Source organism: Trachemys scripta, unplaced genomic scaffold (genome assembly GCF_013100865.1).
Source record: "Trachemys scripta elegans isolate TJP31775 unplaced genomic scaffold, CAS_Tse_1.0 scaffold_135, whole genome shotgun sequence".
NCBI lineage: Eukaryota > Metazoa > Chordata > Testudines > Emydidae > Trachemys > Trachemys scripta.
In genome coordinates, this window is record NW_023260506.1 from 1 (window position 1) to 17,630 (window position 17,630).

Here is a 17,630-nt window from a genome sequence, read left to right on the forward strand (position 1 = left end):
GGGGCTCTGCTAGGAGCACATCGCTAGCTGGCCTGAAAGCAGCCTCTAAGCCATTTCCCCACGGGCACCAGCCAGTGGGTCCTGGCTCAGGGCACAGCCATCAGGGCCGGCTCTGGCTTTTTTGCCACCCCAGGCAAGAAAGCCTCCCGCCGCCCCGGACCCGCCCACAGCGCAGCAGGGGAGGGCACTGAGCCCGGCCGCGGGCTGCTCTCTCCGACCGGCTGGAGCGCTGGGAGGAGGGCGGCGAGCCTGCTGCGGCTCCGCTGGCGGCCGGAGCACCGGGGGGAGGATGGAGAGCCCGGCCGGGGCTCCACTCTCCCCGGCGGCCGGAGAGCCCGGCTGGGGCTCCGCTCTCCCCGGCGGCCAGAGCGCAGGGGGAGGGCGGCAAGCCCGCTGCGGCTCCGCTCTCCCTGGAGCCGGAGCACCACGCCGCGCCATCCCCCTCCATGTGCTGCCCCAAGCACAAGCTTGGTGGGCTGGTGCCTGGAGCTGGCCCTGACAGCCGTCCCGTCCGAGCCCCACCACTAATCCCCATCTCTTTCCCTCGCAGAGATATTCAGCGTTGTCCTTCGCAGCGTGAAGAAGGAAGGAGAATGGAAGGTAAGCAGGCCGGGCCTGGTGTCCCCCTGGGGATATGCTGTATCCATATATCGTGATCCTCCCCCTCCAGCCTCTTGGGATTCATTAGGACCCTGAGGTTTTCCAGGCTGGATCAGATCCCTGCTCTGTCTAGCCGATCATCCGCCCCCAGCTAGGCTTGGGTATGTCTGCCTTCCCGCTGCGCTGGATCAGACCCAGCTGGTCCAGCTAGCCCCATATCTCCCCACACACACACCGGATCAGACCACTGGGCCCAGTGGTCCAGCCTGGGTGGGAGGAGGAGCAGGAAAGCGCCAAGCATGGGGGCAGTATGCACCATTGGGCAGGCAGGTTATTGAGCCCCCGGCATGGACTGGGCTGGGGTGTGTGGAGCAGTGGGCTTGGCCGGTGCGGCAGAGGGAGCACAGGGGAATAGGTTTCCCAGTGGCTGGATCTGGTGCAGTGGGATGCTGGGCTGCACAGAGCAATGGGTTCATTCGGCACAGCAGGAAGGCAGTAGAGATGTTGGGCCGATGGCCTACAGGGCTTTCCTAGGGGAACACGGAGACTCCCCTCATTCCATTTCTCTGTGCCCTGATCCTGGTTCTGTCCGAGGGCTGGGGAGCGGGTATCTGGTGGATCAGAGCAGGGCACTGGGAGTTAGGACTCCTGGGTTCTGTCCCTGCCTCTTGCACTCACCCTGTCACCTGGGCCAAGAGGCTGATCTCCTCCAATCTAGGAGGATGGAACCATTCTGAATGGCCGGGTGTCCCAGGTTTGTCTCCGACATCTTGTACCAGCCACTCTGCTCGGAGCCTCTCTCCCTGTCGCTCCTCACACAGTCCTTAGCATGGTCAGCTCAGCCAAGTGCAGGCTTGGTAACGGCCCAGCCGCTCTGCTGTGGAAAGGCTGGGCCAGGAGCCGTCGGCTCTGCCGTTAGCAGTCACTCTACTCCCTTGGCTGTTCCGTGGATGATGATGGTGGGCGGCTGGGCTCAGGGCAGTGACTAGCTCGTCCGAAGTGGCGCGCTCCCCTCTTGCTACCTCAGGTGCTGATCATGGACTGCCCCAGCACGCGCATCCTTTCGTCGTGCTGCAAGATGTCCGACATCGTGGATGAAGGCATCACGCGTGAGTGGCCCCTCTCTCCCGTCTGCTCCCCCCGCCAGGGCTCCCCTCCCCCTTGGATACACCTCACAGTCGGGGAGTTGACTTGTCTACATTCACGTTTGCATCTAGTTTCCCCCCTTTGCAGCCTCCTAGATGCCGTCCTTGCTATTGGTACCTTCCCAGCCAGATCTAGTTCCCTTAGCCCGGCACTTTCAGGCCCTGGAGCCTCTTCACTGCTTTTCTCAGACTCCCGTTAACTCCTCGCTGCTCCTCCCCCATGCTGCGGGCAGGGTCCTGGCAGGAGAGGGGGAATGCTGGCTCCCTGCTCCAGGGTGGAGGAGCCCTGGGGTTGAGGGGCACAGAGCTGAGCCAGCGCTCTAGGGGGGTGTCCCCAGCACAGTACAGAGGGACATTTCCTCCCTACTCCGTACTGGGGCAGCATCGCAGCCCATGGCCCCACATCAAAGCGGCTGCTGCATTGTAGCCTGTGGAACCCCCCAGCCTGCTGCCAGCGAACATCCCTGTTCCCATGGGCTTCCCCTCCCCCCCATCCCAGTGGAGAGTGGCTGGGGCGGGTGGCTAGGACCCACTGACCCGCGCCCAATGTCTGCTCTCTCCTAGTTGTAGAATATATTAACAAACGCCGGGAGCCAATCCCGAGCCTGGAGGCCATCTACCTGCTCAGCCCTGTGGAGAAGGTAGGAGCTCGGGCCTGGGGCAGCTGGATGGGAAGCAGGGGACACTCCGGGGCAGCACCTAGTGCAGCCTGGAGGTGACGCCGTCCGGGGGGATGCGCAGCACAAGGTCAGGATGGGAATGGGGCCAGTAGGGGCTCCCCAAGAGGCTGTTTCCCCGGAGCTGGGCTTCGTGTTCTTTGCCACGTGAGGCACAGACTGTCCCCCAGACCTCTCCGCAGTGCAGTCCCGTGGGGGTTGGATGGGAAGGTGCAGCAGGCGGAGAGAGGCAACCTCGGCTAGGCTGACCAGATAGCAAGTGTGAAAAACCGGGACAGGTGTTGGGGGGTAACAGGAGCCTATAGAAGGGAAAAAACTAAACATTGCGACTGTCCCTATAAAATCGGGACATCTGGTCACCCTAAGTCCTCAGCTGAGACTCAAAGGGAAGGAGAATCGCTGAGGCAGAGGCTCAGGTGGCAGGGGCTGTGGGGGAGGAGGCTCCTGCGTCTGCAGCAGGGAGGCCAGTGGAGGGAGACCAGGGGCAGGGGGGTGAAAACCAGCCCACCTCCCGATGGCATCATGCTGGGCCCTGAGTCCCCAGGGGCTGGGCATGGGCTGGGCCCTTCGGGCAGCAGGGCGGGGCCTTGGCTGGTGCTGACAACCCCTCCTCTCCCCGCTTTGCAGTCGGTGCAGGCTCTGATCGATGACTTCCAGGGCACCCCCACCTTCACCTACAAGGCAGCTCACGTCTTCTTCCTCAGCCGTGAGTATCGGGGGGCGGGGAATCCCCCTGCCAGGAGCCTGGCCAGCGGCACACTGGAGCCTGGGGTGGGGGGGGTCTCTCTCTGCCGGCAGGCCAGTGCGCAGCACCCTGATTACGCTCTGCCCTCCTGCAGGGGGATGCAGACGCAGCAGGCCAGACCGAACGACCCCACTGATCCCTTCCACCCCTTCTCCCCCATGGGCCTGCCTCCAGCCAGCACGGCTCACAGACACCTGCAGCGTGCGCCCAGAAAGGCGGCCTCCGGCTACCATTCCCAACATGCATTGCTCCATCAGTCCCAACTGGGGTGTGGGAATGGTATACCCAGAATACCCAGTGTGTCAAGGTCACATCTGCTTCTCCCCATTACAGACCAAGTCCCTGTTCCTCCTTGTGCATCATGCTGAGTTGTACACTCCAGTCACTTCCCCCTGCGGTGGGCTGAGGGCAGGGTGTGAGAAAGGGACTGCGTAGGAGAGATTGTGCCCCCGCCCGCCTCGCTGCTGATGCTGCAGAAGCCGAGAACCCAGCGTGACTCTGGTTCGGGGGGGTTGGACTCATCGTTGACTCCTGTGTGGCCCTGCTGACCTTCCCAGGTTCCCCACAGGTGTGCAGCACTACTGCCCCTGCTGTGCCCGTCCTGGCCCCGTCCGTGGGGGCTGGCGCTGTACTGGGGGTCCTGAGCCCTGTGCCTGTCACCCCCACCCACTGCCTTTGCCTTGCAGCGTGTCCTGACCCTCTGTTCAACGAGCTGCGGAAGTCACTGATCACCAAGGCCATCAAAACCCTCAAGGAGATCAACATGGCCTTCCTGCCCTATGAGAGCCAGGTGAGGGGTGACCGGGCTTTGGAGGAGCAGGGCCGCAGGGCAGACGGTGACATACAACACCCCACCCTTAGTGTTCCACATGGCTCGGGGCGGGGACACCTTTCCCTTCTAGGGCCCTGGGTTTGATGCCAGCATAGGGCAGCAGGGACTAGCCGGCTGCTCACACCCTGTGAGACGTGGAATCGCTGGCTTGGATGTATCGGGGAGGAGGGCGCTGCCTCCCTGGCTTTACCAGCTCTTACTGATGGTTTATAACAGGCCTGCAAGACAGCTCGATACTCCACATGCTTGCCCTTTGCCCAACCGCACCATCCCCTCCTTGTGTTGTCAGTGGATTTCCCCCCTCATGCCCCTGAGGGGCAGGGCTGTGTCATCAGTCCCATTGCATTGATGGGGAAACTGAGGCACAGAGCGACATGAGCCTGGTCTACATCCAAAAGCTTTGTTGGTATGGGTTTGTTACGGGGACATGAGAGAAAAAATCCCCCCTGTAACTGATGCAGCTGTGCTGGCAGAGCCCCTGGGTAGAGGCTGTTACGCTGGCATAGCAGTCCTTTCGCCGTTGTAGCTTATTTCATCTGGGGCACCGGTGCCAGCTGTGCCAAGAGAAGCTTTGGCTGGTATAAGCTGTGTGTCCGTCAGAAGGCTTTGCTGGCTCACCCGTCCCGTTGCACCAGCAAACCCTTCGTGGGCCGATACTGTTTTATTGGTGTCCAGCATGTTTTCCCCAATGGCTCGTTCTGTTCGTCCAGTGAAATAAGCGACAGCGGCAGACACGCGTTGATGCCGGGTTTGCCTGTGGCTACGCTGGGGCTTTCGCCAGACTAGAAGCATGTCCAAGCCCCCTCCCCCAACATTGACTTCTCCAGGGCAGAGACACACCCCTGCAGTTCAGTAAGGACCTGAATCCGGGGCGTCTTCATCCCAGGCTGGTGCATGAATCTCTGGGCCGCTGTCCCTCTACCACAACAGGAGTGGCTCTGGCGAAGGGATCTCTCCCTCACTAGGGGCTCGTTCCGGCTCCGCCAGGCTGGCCTGGTCCAACAACGCATCCTAGGGGCGCGCTATGGGGCACAGCTGGCCTGGCTGCCAGTAGTTGGCACCAGGGTCTGATCTCTGCTCCCCCCACCCCCCAGGTGTACTCCCTGGACAGGCCACAGACCTTCCACATCTGGTTCAGCCCCTGCTCCGCCTGGGAAAAGAATGAGGAGCTGGAGATGCTGGCAAAGCAGATTGCCACATTGTGTGAAACCCTGGAGGAGTATCCAGCCATCCGCTACAGGAAGTGAGTGTGCCCGGGGGGAGGGGTACCCGGCCATCCACTACAGGAAATGAGTGTTCCCGGGAGGAGGGGTACCCAGTTATCCCTTATAGGAATTGAATGTGCCATGGGGAGGTACCCAGCTATCCGCTACAGGAAGTGAGTGTGCCCAGAGGGAGAAGGTTACCTGGTCATCTCCTACAGGACGTGCGTGTGCCCCTGGGGGAGGAGCTGTTTCTACCCACAGGGTTTGTCTTTGCTGCAGGGACCATGAAGATAACTTCCACCTGGCGCACGTTGTACTGGCCAAACTCAAGGAGTTCAAGGCATACGAGCCCAGCATGGGAGAGGTGAGCGAGCTGTGCCGGCCATGCCCTCGCCATGGGACAGAGCTGCGGGGTGCGGGGGAGTACATGAGAAGTAGAAGGAAGGAGGAGTGATTTAGAACCTGCTTGGAGATCCTGGCGGGGGGAGGGGTGGGGTCTAGACCCCCTTGGAGATCCTGAGGGCTCGGGAGAACAATAGCATTCCCTGTGTGGTTGGACTAACGGCCCCAGCCCTTCTCTAACAGTGGCCGTGGGCGGATCGCAAAGTGCTCTACAAAGGCCAGTGTCCTTATCCCCTCTGTACGGATGGGGAAACCGAGGCACCGACTGCAGAAGTGTGTGCCCAGCACAATCTCTGTTTATAAACAGGGCAGTTCAGTCACAGAAGTAAGCTTTGCACACAGAGCCTCTTCCACACCTGGACACTCCTGTCTGTGTGTGCTCCTACACCCACCACCGTGGTATCGGAACCTCACTAATGAATTCAGCATCCCAGGGGGGGCCTGTGTTACAGATGGGAAACTGAGGCATGCAGGGAGTCTGTCAGAGCAGGAGTAGAACCCTGCTCTCCTGAGCCTTAGCCACAAGTCAGTCTTGACCCAGCTCCTGTCGTCCCCGTCCCACCCACAGCAGAGGGGAGCTGCAAACCCACCCTGCCCTGGATTCTCGCACGGGAAACCCAGTGGCTCCTGTCCCGCTAGGAGACGCAAAGTGATGTAAAATCCAAGGCCTGCCGAGATCTCTCCCTCCTGTTGCTTCTGCTCTTGCTTCCAGCCTTTGCCAAGCTGCTGGGAGACTGTGCACCTGTGACCAACTGGGAATGTTTGTAATATCTTTTATGAAGCTGATGCGTGCCTTAGTTTCCCCTATATGTTTCATGGTTTCTCTGCTGAAGTGTGGGGGAAGGACTCTCAGGGAAGGTAAGAATCATGGTGTGAGGGGGTGTCACATCCCTGTTTGGTGAAATGAAGAGAATCCAACCCAGATCAGCCTGGGGGCCAGAAAGACCATGACATCTCCAATGGCTCCTGGCTGGACACTCCCAGCAGGGAATTGGAGCAGGGGCCCCAGCTCGAGAACACAGGGTTGGGAAGGTTTGAGCTGGGGGATAAGTGGGGGAAGCTGGGAGCTCTCGCCTGAGAACTGACCAAGGTCAGACTGAGGCCTGGTCTACACGAGGCAATTGCCTCGCTCGGGGGTATGAGAAAGGTGGCGTCACTGAAGTGGCGCAGCTGAAGGGTTTACATGTAGACAGGCCCTGAGCGAGAGACCAGGAGCCTGAAAACAGGTTTCGCCGCAGCTCGGCTGGGCTCCGGGCTGACCAGAACGGCCTCTTGCTTTAACCTTCAGTGGGCTGGGCTGCCCGGGCTGGGGTCCAGGGGCTTAAAAAACCCGACTGTTCTGATAACGCTGGGGGAGTGGCCCTGTCACCCAGGCTGAGGGACGTCGGGCCCTGCGGAGTGGATGGGTCTGTCCCAGGGTCTGTCTCAGCTGGACTCGCTGGGCAGGGCTCAGGGGGTGAAGCCCAGCGGTTCGGTCTCAGGAGGTGGAAGGCCGTATGGCTTGTCCTGGAGGAAGAGAGAGACCTGTTGGGGTCTGGCCCAGCAAAGGGCTTCCTCCCAGAGACTTCCCCAGCTGGGTCCCTGTGGATCCATGAGCGCACCTTTCCTCTCTACTTTCCCATCCACCGAGGCAATGTTGCCTAGTGGCTAGAGCCCTAGACTGGGACTGGAGACCCGGGTTCTATTCCCAGCTGGGTGACCTTGGGCAAGTCACCTCCCCTATTCGAGCCTCAGTTTCCCCATCTGTAAAATGGGGATAATGATACCAGTCTTGGGCAGGGGGGCCCCTCTGGGGTAGCTGGCTGCCATGGCACAGAGGCTCTGTAACTCAAAGCTGGCAGCACAGGCCTGCCTTCAGAGGGGAGCCTGGCACACACCTGGCTGCCCAAACCATCTACCCAGGGAAGGGATTGACAGCATGCTTGTTAACCACCGGAGCTACTTGCTGCAGCAGAGCTGGCTCCAGCCTGCAGCCCCTGTCTGATCTGTGCTATTCTCAGGAGCTGAGAGCAGCGCTGGGGAGGGCAAAGTCCTGCTCCGTGCACACCCTGCTCCTCTGAGCCCCCCCCCAGGGATATTCCTGAGACTCTTGCCAAGCCTCCCTGTCACAGGTGTCAGCACTATCCCTATGTTACACGGGAGAAACTGAGGCATGGAGCAGCATGCCACGAGTAGGTGGCAAAGGCAGGAATAGGAGCCAGGAGTCTTGACTGCCCAGACCCTTCAATAGAATCCAGACAGCACGCCCACCACAGGGCCGGGAGTGCTGACTCAAGCCCCTGCTCTCAATGCAGTGCTGGCTCCATGCTGCACAATCCCGGCTGGCCAGTCCCGGCCTTGCCAGCTGGCGCAGAACCCCAGGGACTCTTGTAGCATGGCCTCTAGCAGTCAGGTCTCCAAAGCCACCCAGCCCACGGTCACGGCGCCATGGGGCCTTGTCTGCACTAGTCCCTCTTGCCTTGATGTTTCCCAGCTGCCAGCCCTGAGGGGTAGCTGGCCCAGGCAATGCTGTGGCACCCCCCAGTGCACTAAGCGCCCCTCTGCTCTGGGCAGGGTGGGGTGACCTTGTGGTTACGCCAGCCCCCATCTGCACTCGGGGATCCCTCCAGCCGAGCTGAACTGGCAAAGGTGTGAGCAGAGTCCGGGAGGGGCGCTGGGCATAGCAACCTCCCCCAGGCTGGGTAGTGCTGGAGAGGAATGATGGTGCCAGTTCTTGGTTCATGTCCCTGCTCTGCCACAGACTCTCTGTGTGACCTTGGGTGAGTCACCCAGCTCCTCTGGGCCTCCATCCCCCTCTGCAATGGGGGGGCAGGATGCAGCAATGATAGTGCTACAGTGGTGGGGTCCAGATACTCTTCCAAGAGAGGCGCTCCTCCGTCAGCCTCAACCCATTTACCCAGAGGCTTTGGAGACCGTGTGTGGCTGAAAATCGGGCTACGTACTGAGGTGGGACAGTTGGGGAAGCGTCAGGGGCTCTATGTCCCCGACCCCCCTGACTGTCTGTGCTACCCAGCAAAGAGCAGACACAGTCCCTTGCCGAGGTGCTCCTGGGTGGGCTTGGGTTCCACTGGAGCTGCTGGAGCCGGTTTCAGAGCCGTCTGCCATGGGAGCGCAGGGCTGGTCTCCTATCGCCACCTGCTGTGCTAAGAGGGCAGTGCATGCTGATCAGGCAGGGAGCGGGGGCTGGGCCAGTCTGCCCCCCCACCCCACCCCATGATGTGGGTCTGAGATGCTGACCATTTGAGTGGTCTCTGTCCAGCTGGATGCTGGGGGGGCCACCCAGGCTGGGAGTGGGGAGCTAAAGCCTCATATGGGGTCCCAGCTCAGATGCAAGGTGGGACATAGGGATAACGTTCCATTGTCCCCCTCTGGGACCTTATATCAAAGAGTCTCTGGGCCTGGTGTTGGTTAACAATAGACTAGCCAGGGCCTTCTGGTGTAGTTCCCCCCCTCCCCACGCTGCACATGGGGCAGGGCGCAGTCGGGGGGCTGCCTTGTAAGGGACATGCTCCCGTTGGTGGAGAGGCACGAGCAGAGAGCGTGCTTGGGGGAGTGGCCATTGCTATTTGCACGAGGGGCAGGTGGCCCGTCCCTGCAGGGGGCGTTGCAGCGCAGCTGGGTGGGGAGCTCTCCCTGCCGGTCAGGGCGGAACCCCAGGGCACATCTCAGCTAGCTTGGGGGGTGTCTCCTGGCTTCCCCTAACTGTCAGGGTGGTTAAACACTGGAACAAATTGCCTAGGGAGGTTGTGGAATCTCCGTCTCTGGAGATATTTAAGAGTAGGTTAGATAAATGTCTATCAGGGATGGTCTAGACAGTATTTGGTCCTGCCATGCGGGTAGGGGACTGGACTCGATGACCTCTCGAGGTCCCTTCCAGTCCTATAATAATCTAATAATCTAATCTATGCCCTGGGATTGGGGGCTGGGCCGCAGAGTGGGCGGGTGGTGAAGTTTCAGGCCCACCAGGGCCCATTGGATTGTGCCATGTAAGCCAGGCCAGGAACCATCCGCCGGAGCAGGGGGTGACGGGTCTCTCTCTCCTTTGCCCCAGGGCCCTGACAAAGCCCGCTCTCAGCTGCTGATTGTGGACCGGAACTTCGACCTGGTGTCCCCACTGCTGCATGAGCTCACCTTCCAGGCCATGGCCTACGACCTGCTCAGCATCGAGAACACCACCTACAGGTAGGGCCTGGCTGCCAGCAGGGGGCGCCCCGCACTCCTCCTCAGGCAGGCTGGGGGGATGGGACCCAGGCACCTGCACTGCTCTGTAGCTCCCACGCTCGGAGGAGGGGTGTCGCAGCCTGACCCCATTCCCCTCCGCAGGTACAAGACAACGGGCACCAGCGACTCGCGGGAGAAAGAGGCGCTGCTGGATGATGATGACGAACTCTGGGTGCAGCTATGCCACCTGCACATCGCTGACGTCTCCAAGTGAGCGCGCTCAGCCCTGCCCCTAACACGCCCCTCTGTGCCCCGTCCATCCCCCTGGATATGCCGCTCCTTGCCCCACCCAGGGCCGGGACCCATCCGCCCCTTCCCCCTCCCCCCCCCCCCCCGGGACACACCACTTTGTGCCCCACCCAATGCCTAGTGCTGGGACTAGCTACCTCCCGCTTCGGCACACCTCTCCCCTCCCCGCCCAGTGCCAGGACCCCCTACCCCCACTTTGGCACAGCCCTCTCCTCCCCGCGCACTGCCAGGACCTCCCCCTCGGACACACCTCTCCCACCCAGTGCCAGGAAGCCCACCCCGTTGACACCCCCCATCTTTTCCAGTGCCGGGACTTCCCCCATCCTCCCCTTCAGACACAGCCCTCCCCACCCTGGGGCTCCCTCGGACACACCCCTCCCCTTCCGTTGCCTCCCAGTGCTGGAACCCCACTCCCCCTTGTATATACTCCTCTCCCACCCAGTGCAGGGATACCCTCCAGCAACACACCCCTCTCCTGCTCAGTGCCAGGACTCCCCCTCCCCCTCCCACCCAGTGCTGGGGCCTGTCCCTCAGACCTGCTCCTCTCTGAGTCCTGAGACCCCCTGGACCAAGCCCCTCTCCCTAAAGGACCCCGAGCGCTCCCTTCCAGAGCAACTGTCTGCATCTCCTCTCGGGGATCCCCCTGGACACTGTCTTCCCCCGATCCCAGGATCTCCCCAGGCACCTCACAGCCCCTTGAGTGAGTCCCTCACCGATCTCCTGCTGGGCCTGCCTCTGTCCCCAGCCCCTCCCCCCCCATCAGGGCACCAGGAGCCCCCAGAGGTGCACTGAACTCTGCCTTGGGGTAACTTGGGAAGAGCCCCTTCCCCCGCCCCATCTGAGGCTCTCGAGCCGGAGAACCGTGGTGCCCGTGGGGTGGGGGCTCCATCCCCTGTAGCATAGGACAGGGCACCCCCTACCTCTAAGGCAGTGCCTGGCTCCAGCCTGACCCCTCTCCCTGCTGCAGGAAGGTGACTGAGCTGCTGCACACCGTCTATGAGAGCAAGAGGCTGACCACGGACGAGGTGCAGTGGGGGCTGGGAGGGGGAGCGATTGGGGAGTCTGGGACGGGGGGACCCATCCCACTGCCACTGATGGGGAGAGGAGGCTGCCCTGCTGCCCTAGGAGGAGTTGGGGGGGGGGGTTGTCCAATTGCTCCCAGGGTTTGCCTGTAAAGGGCTAAGAGGTGTATGTGGAGCCCCCTGCCCCCCAACCAGAGCTCTGGACCTCCCCATGGTGGGGGAGGGCAGAGGCCCATGGGGCAGGGTTAGAAAGCAGGGTCAGGGCCGCGCAGGGAGAGCTGCAGGGAGCCAACGCTGGCATCTCCCTGGCCCGCTCCCGCTTTACATCTCAAGGGGCACTCGGGCTCCCGTCACATTCCAGCTGGCCTGGGAAGAGCAGGTCTAACCCAAGCCGCAGCCACACGTGGCCTGAGTGACCCACCCTGGCCCTGGCACGCGTGGTTGGGCTGCTGCGGCTGGCCCCAGGCGAGGCCTCTGCCTTGCAGGGGGCTCTGTGTGCTGGGAGGGGCCGGGATCTCACCACCGCCTCCCTCCAGACCGACATCAAGGACCTGTCCCAGATCCTGAAGAAGCTGCCCGAGTACCAGAGAGAGCTGAACAAGGTAACGGGGCTGGGGCTGTTAGTGGGCGGGGGGCAGGGCATTCAGTGGGGCTGATGGGGGGGCAGGGTGCTCTGTGGGGCTGGTGAGGGACAGTAGGGACTCTCTGGGGGGCAGGGCACTCTGGGGCTCTCCGCTTTACTGCCTGATGAGAGCTGCTGACCTGTCCCGTCGGGCAGAGCCATTTCCCCACCCAGGTGCTGTGTGGCACCATGGGCAGCAGCCTGCCCGTCAGTGCCCAGAGCTGCCATGTTAGCCGCAGCAATGGCAGCCCTTGGGTAACGCCCCCGCCTTGCTGCTGCAGCTCTCAGGAGAGGGCCTTGGTGGGCTTCCAAACCAGCCCGTTGGAGCCACTCCTGGTGCCACTGGGCCACGTGCCAACAGAAAGCTCCTGGCCACTGGCACAGGTACCCCGACACCTGCTGGTCTCCAAGCCCCCAACCTCATGCTGACTAACAGAGAAGCCGTGGGCTGATTTGGAAGCTGCTCCCTCCTCCTGATCCTCCCCTCCAGCTGCCCCACTCCATCCCAGAGGTGGCTGCACTTCAGTGCTGGGCAAAACAATCCCTATATACTCGGCTGACACAGCCGATTGGGGCTGCTCCTCTGGCCAAGGGGCCCTCCTGGGGGGCTGGGGGTGCTCTGGACCAGCCGGTGATGCAGTGCCGCAGTAAACTCCCCTCTGTCCCGGTCTCTCCCCGCAGTACTCCACGCACCTGAACCTGGCCGAGCACTGCATGCGGCACTTCAAAGGGACGGTGGAGAAGCTGTGCAGTGTGGAGCAGGTGGGTCTGTGGGCAGAGCCTGTCTGGGGGCCAGAGTCTGGCTCATGGACTCAGCCCGGAGAAAGGGGTCTCAGAGCCTCAGGCTCGCTGGAGCCAGGGCCAGCCCCCCCATGTAGCACCGCGGGTGCAGATGGGGGACATGGGGTTTGCGTTACTCCCTGGGGGCCCATTGCTCACCCCAGGGGGAGCTGACCCCAGGGAGGAGGGGGCCCTGGCACAGGTGGTAGGTGACCTGTGGGTCGTGGGGCCATTGCGTCTCCCATCCTGCTGCGGGGCAGGAGGAAGCGGAGCAGGCTGACCTGGGCCTTGTGTGTGCGCCCCCCTCCCCCGCAGGACCTGGCCATGGGGACGGACGTGGACGGGAAGGTGATCAGGGACCCGATGAAGTTCATCCTGCCCGTCCTGCTGGACCCCAGCGTGCAGGCCTACGACAAGATCCGCATCATCCTGCTCTACATTCTCCTGAAGAAGGGTAACGCCACAGGCCGGCAGGGCGCAGCACTGGGAGGCCTGCTGCTGCAGGGGGCACTCCTGGAGGCGGGGCCCAGGCCTGTGGGGGAATAGCACTGCTCAGACTGGCACGCCCCCCAGCCACGCAGGGCGTCTCCCAGCCAGCCGCTTCCGGGGCCTATGTCCAGCCTGGCTCTACGGCCCTGTCTCCCCTCTGCCCACCTCTCGGTGCCTGCGAGCCAGCCAGTGCGCCGCGCCCACGCTCCGCACTAACCCCTGGGGTCAGACCTGGTGGCCTTTGCTCCCTGCTGCTGCCTTCCCAGCAGTGTCCGCCCTCCACGGTCCCCCCAGCCCGTTCTCTGCAGGGAAGGGGGATGAAGATGAAAACCGAGAGGCCCTCCCCCACCCCCTCCGCCCATTTTTTGCACGGAGGGGGATGGAGACACACACCCCAAGTGCCCCCCCCCGGGCCCGTTCTCTGCGGGGTGGGGGAGGGGAGATGGAGAGACATACCCGGAGCACCCCCAAGGCCTGATCTCTGCAGGGAGGATGACATCCCTCCCTTCTTGCAGGCTGTTCAGATACCATGTTCTGTCCCTGAACCCCCTGCGACCAGTTCCCTGCCCATCCCTTGTGTCATCCCTGTACCAGCTCCCTGCTTCTTGCTGCATCCAGCCTCTTCCAACTCTCCAGGGCCTGGGGAACCTCCCTGACCCTGACACTTGGCACAGTCCCTCTTCCCCCATCGGTTCCTGCCCCATGCTGGCTCGGTGGGGCAGGGCCCTGCTCCGGGGCCCTTCCTGTAACCCTGCTCAGGCACTGCCCTTGTGCCCATTGCCCAAGCCAGGGTGCCCTCATGTGGCTCCTCTGGCTGCCCAGTTTCCTGGCCAGGGGGCGCTGTGGAGTTGCCAGGCCTCCCCCTCTGCACTAAGCAGCAGTAAATGGTTTCGGGGGGTTGCCCTCCCTCCAGCTCAAGGCCTCGGCTCTGACGCTGCACCTGCCTGGCTGTAGAAGGGGGAGCCGGAGGAGGGGGGCTCCCACTGCATTGCCAGGGGAAGCTAGAGAGACCGCAGCACCCAAGGGAATCTGTGGAGGGAGGAGCAGCAAGAACCTGAATTCGATTAACTGTGTGTGGTCCAGTGGGTTAGAGCGGATGGTGCTGGGAGCCAGGACTCCTGGGTTCTACCCCCAGCTCTGGGAGGGCAATGGTGTCCAGTGGGCTAGAGTTGGGGGCTGGGAGCCAGGTCTCCTGGGTTCTATCCTCAGCTCTGGGAGGGCAGTGGGGTCCAGTGGGATAGAGCTGGGGGGCTGGGAGCCAGGATTCCTGGGTTCTATCCCCAGCTCTGAGAGGGAAGTGGGGTCCAGTGGGCTAGAGCTGGGAGCCAGGACTCCTGGGTTTACCCCTAGCTCTGAGAGGGAAGTGGGGTTCAGTGGGATAGAGCTGGGGGGCTGGGAGCCAGGACTCTTGGGTTCTACCCCCAGCTCTGAGAGGGGTGGGAAGAGCAGGATCTCAGGGTTTGATCAGGGAACTAGGACTCCTGGGGCCACGGACTGAATGTGCCTGGGCTGTGGGTGCGTCCCAGGAGTGCTGGCGCTGACCTGTCTCTCCCCATGCAGGTATGGGTCAGGAGAACCTCACTAAGCTGATCCAGCATGCCAACATCCAGCAGCAGATGTAGATAAATCTCTGATAATTTTCATATGACTTTACATTGTGCCTCTTCATATAACCTTGTGGTGGGTCTACCCACGTGTGACCTCTGTTTTCATGGGACTTTGTATCAAAACCTCATTTAGAAACTGTGCATTGCCCTTGGTATAATATTATAGCCCCTAAGGATAGAATAAGATAGAAGAAAAATTTCTTTTTGCTAGCAGTAGAACAAGAGCTCTCCCCCCCCCCCCACTCTTAATCAATTGCCCTGTTGAATAAATGAGGTGTGGATAAGCAAGGCATGGAAGGCAGCACCTCCAGACAGCCTCAACTGTTGGAGGGGGGCTGGGAGCCAGACCCAAGGACAATAAAACGTGTCAAGTGGGCTCATTAAAGACAAGCAGACATACCGATGGCCTCGGGGGTTAGAAGCAAGCACCTTCTTTTGGAAACACCCTCTTTGCAGCATTGGAACAACACTCAAAAGAAAGCAGCACAAGGGACCAATGGACACAGACACAGAGTTTGAATCTGGTATAGATTTGCATAAGAGAAAAGCTGCTATAAAAGTGAGGTGTCTTGCAGAGGACCCCAGGTCTCGTCTTGTCAACACGGGAGCATCGATCCGGATCGGCAGAAGCCCGGCTCCACCCCCTCCCCCATCTAACTCACCTGGCCAGTGAAGTTAAGGGGAGCAACTAATTGGTAACAAGAAGACTGAGTGTGTTTGTGTGTGTGTGTGTGTGAGTGTAAGTGTAATATATTATATGCATATAATACAGTGTTAATGAATACATGTATTACTAATAAATGTGGCGTTTTGCCTTATTCCCCCTGAAAAGATCCTGTGCAGTACTTTAAGTACAACACAGAGCAACATCATCCACAACATGCAGTTCCTGGGCATCTCCCTCACACCTGGGGTAAGGGACTGGGGCCAGGGGCCAGCAGCTATACCCATGGCAGGGGAGCCCAGGCCATCCTAGGGGTGCCCCCCATGGCAGTGACCTACTCCCAGCACAGAGGTGGCCTCTGTCCCATACAATGGGGTGATGCTCTCCCCATATGAGGGTGACCCCCGAGTTACTCCCCATCTGGGGTGACCTCTTCTGCCCTGCAGAGGACCCTGGGGGTTAGGACCTCAGATCGCCAGGGACCTGGAGCTGGTGATCACTACATGGGGTGGCCATGCGGCGAATGGGGGGAAACGGCTCTGATCACCCATCAGTCTCTCTCCCCTCCTCTCTCTCTCTCTCTCCCTCGCTCAGTGATCCATTCTGTTCTTTTCTCTGCCTCTGCCCTGCCAGCCTGGCTGGAGCGACTCAGGTAGGCCGCACCCTCTCCCTGTTGCCTCTCACCCCCTCTCCCTTCCTCCCCTAGAGAAGGCAGCTGCGATCCGAGAGGAAGGTGCGGCCGGAGTCCACCTACCCGCTCTCCCGCTGGACCCCCAGGCTCAAGGACGTCATGGAGGTACCAGGCCATCTGCTTCCTGGCCTTGGGGGTGGGGGTCACACCTGGCAGCCTGGGCCGAAGGGGGAGGGGCTGGTTTGGGGTCAGCCATGTGTAGAGCCCCGCATATCTGCACAACATTTCTGCAGATAGTGGATCGGCTGCAGATACAACTGGGTTGGGCTCTACTCCCCAGCAGCGCCTGGCCCGCGGCGTCCAGCTCAGGCAGCCCGGGGGGCGCAGTGTGCTTGGGGCTGCCGGCCAGCAGCCAGTGGCTGGGCGACATGTCGGAGTCAGGGCTGGCCGGCACCCACTCGCCTTGCCACGCTGAGCAGCACCAGCGTCCCCACCAGCTCCTGGGCAGCAGGATTTGGGGTTGGAGCGGGTGGGGCTCCAGCGCCCCACCCCTCCACCCCACTGTGATGCCCCAGCCCCCCCCCCCCCCCCGCACCAGCTCGACAGGCCTTAAGCTTCCCTGTACAAGTCAACGCAGCGGATTAATGTAAAAGCCCCTATTATGTGGCATTAGGCTGTATCATAGCCTGGGCCCCCTGCGTGGCTGGGACACACCTCATGGGGCAAGAGGCAGGGCCTGGATCTGCCCACAGCAGGGAAGGGGCACTGAGGGCAGCCCCCCGCCTTCCCCATCCCCCAAGTGAGGGGCCCTGGATCTGGCTACAGGAGGTCTCTGCCTTCCCCATAATGGTGGATGGATGGGGAGTTCACAGCAGGGCACTGAGCAGCTGAGGGGGATGGAGGGGGGCATCACTGGAGGAGTCAGCGTGCTTTTTGCTGGCTCCCCATGCTCCACCCCAGAAAAGGGGCCCCAGGCTGCTCCTCCCAGGGACTGTCAATAATTCAGTGAGGACCGTCCCAGCCCCTCCCCCCAATGGGGCCTGGCTTGGCCACCAGGTCCGAGGTTCCTGCTGCTTGGCCCCTGCTGACCTGTCCTCTCCCCTCGCCAGGACATCATTGAGGACAAACTGGACAAGAAGCTGTAGCCCTTCATGTCAGACCCGGTCCCTACCACCAGCTCCCAGGCTGCTGTCAGGTAAGGCTGAGCCTGGCTGGGCTGTGGGGGGCGGAGCCTTGACACCCCTCTCCCGCCCCCCCCCCCCCGGGTGTAGGAGCCTCTGTGCCTGGGAGTGCGTGGCCAGGACCCTACCCTCTACGGGGGGAGGGGGTGCCCAAGAGCCTGGAGCCCTGGACCCCTCTCACCATGTCCCCCACACCCCAGCAGTCCCTCAACACACCAGGGCCCAGGATGGAGGAGAGGGACTGGCCAAGCTTTAGACAGCACCCCCAGCCCAGGGCAGGTGCCTCCCTCCCCTACTCCCTCTTGCCTCCTTTGGGACTCCTGTCCCACTGCCTTGGGCAGGGCCTGCCCCCCATCCCCCTCCAGGCCCTGCCCCCCATCCCCCTCCAGGCCCTGCCCTTCCATCTGGCCTTACCTCAGCCAGCCCCTGGTATCCACACAGCCCCTCTACCCCCCAGCCCCCACTTCAGACAGTGCCCACCCCTCCGCCTGGCCTTCCCTCAGCGAGCCCCTGGTATCCACACTGCTCCTTTCTCCCCCAGCACCCACTTCGGGCATT

At 61.8% G+C, this 17,630-nt stretch overlaps 1 protein-coding gene across 1 annotated transcript in view; it reads left to right on the forward strand.

The window, feature by feature from the left end:
- Positions 1-550: 550 nt before the first annotated feature.
- The window catches only part of LOC117870291 (syntaxin-binding protein 2-like), a gene marked incomplete at its 5' end in the record, with an annotated part of 18,806 nt that continues 1,726 nt past the window's right edge, over positions 551-17,630 (forward strand). Inside the window, 16 exon segments of the mRNA XM_034757388.1 lie at positions 551-600; positions 1,628-1,709; positions 2,310-2,386; positions 3,050-3,128; positions 3,854-3,957; positions 5,094-5,242; positions 5,484-5,568; positions 9,658-9,788; positions 9,930-10,037; positions 11,044-11,101; positions 11,635-11,700; positions 12,402-12,482; positions 12,816-13,030; positions 15,855-15,912; positions 15,967-16,056; positions 17,001-17,086. Of these exon segments, the coding sequence (XP_034613279.1) occupies positions 551-600; positions 1,628-1,709; positions 2,310-2,386; positions 3,050-3,128; positions 3,854-3,957; positions 5,094-5,242; positions 5,484-5,568; positions 9,658-9,788; positions 9,930-10,037; positions 11,044-11,101; positions 11,635-11,700; positions 12,402-12,482; positions 12,816-13,030; positions 15,855-15,912; positions 15,967-16,056; positions 17,001-17,086 (1,519 nt within the window).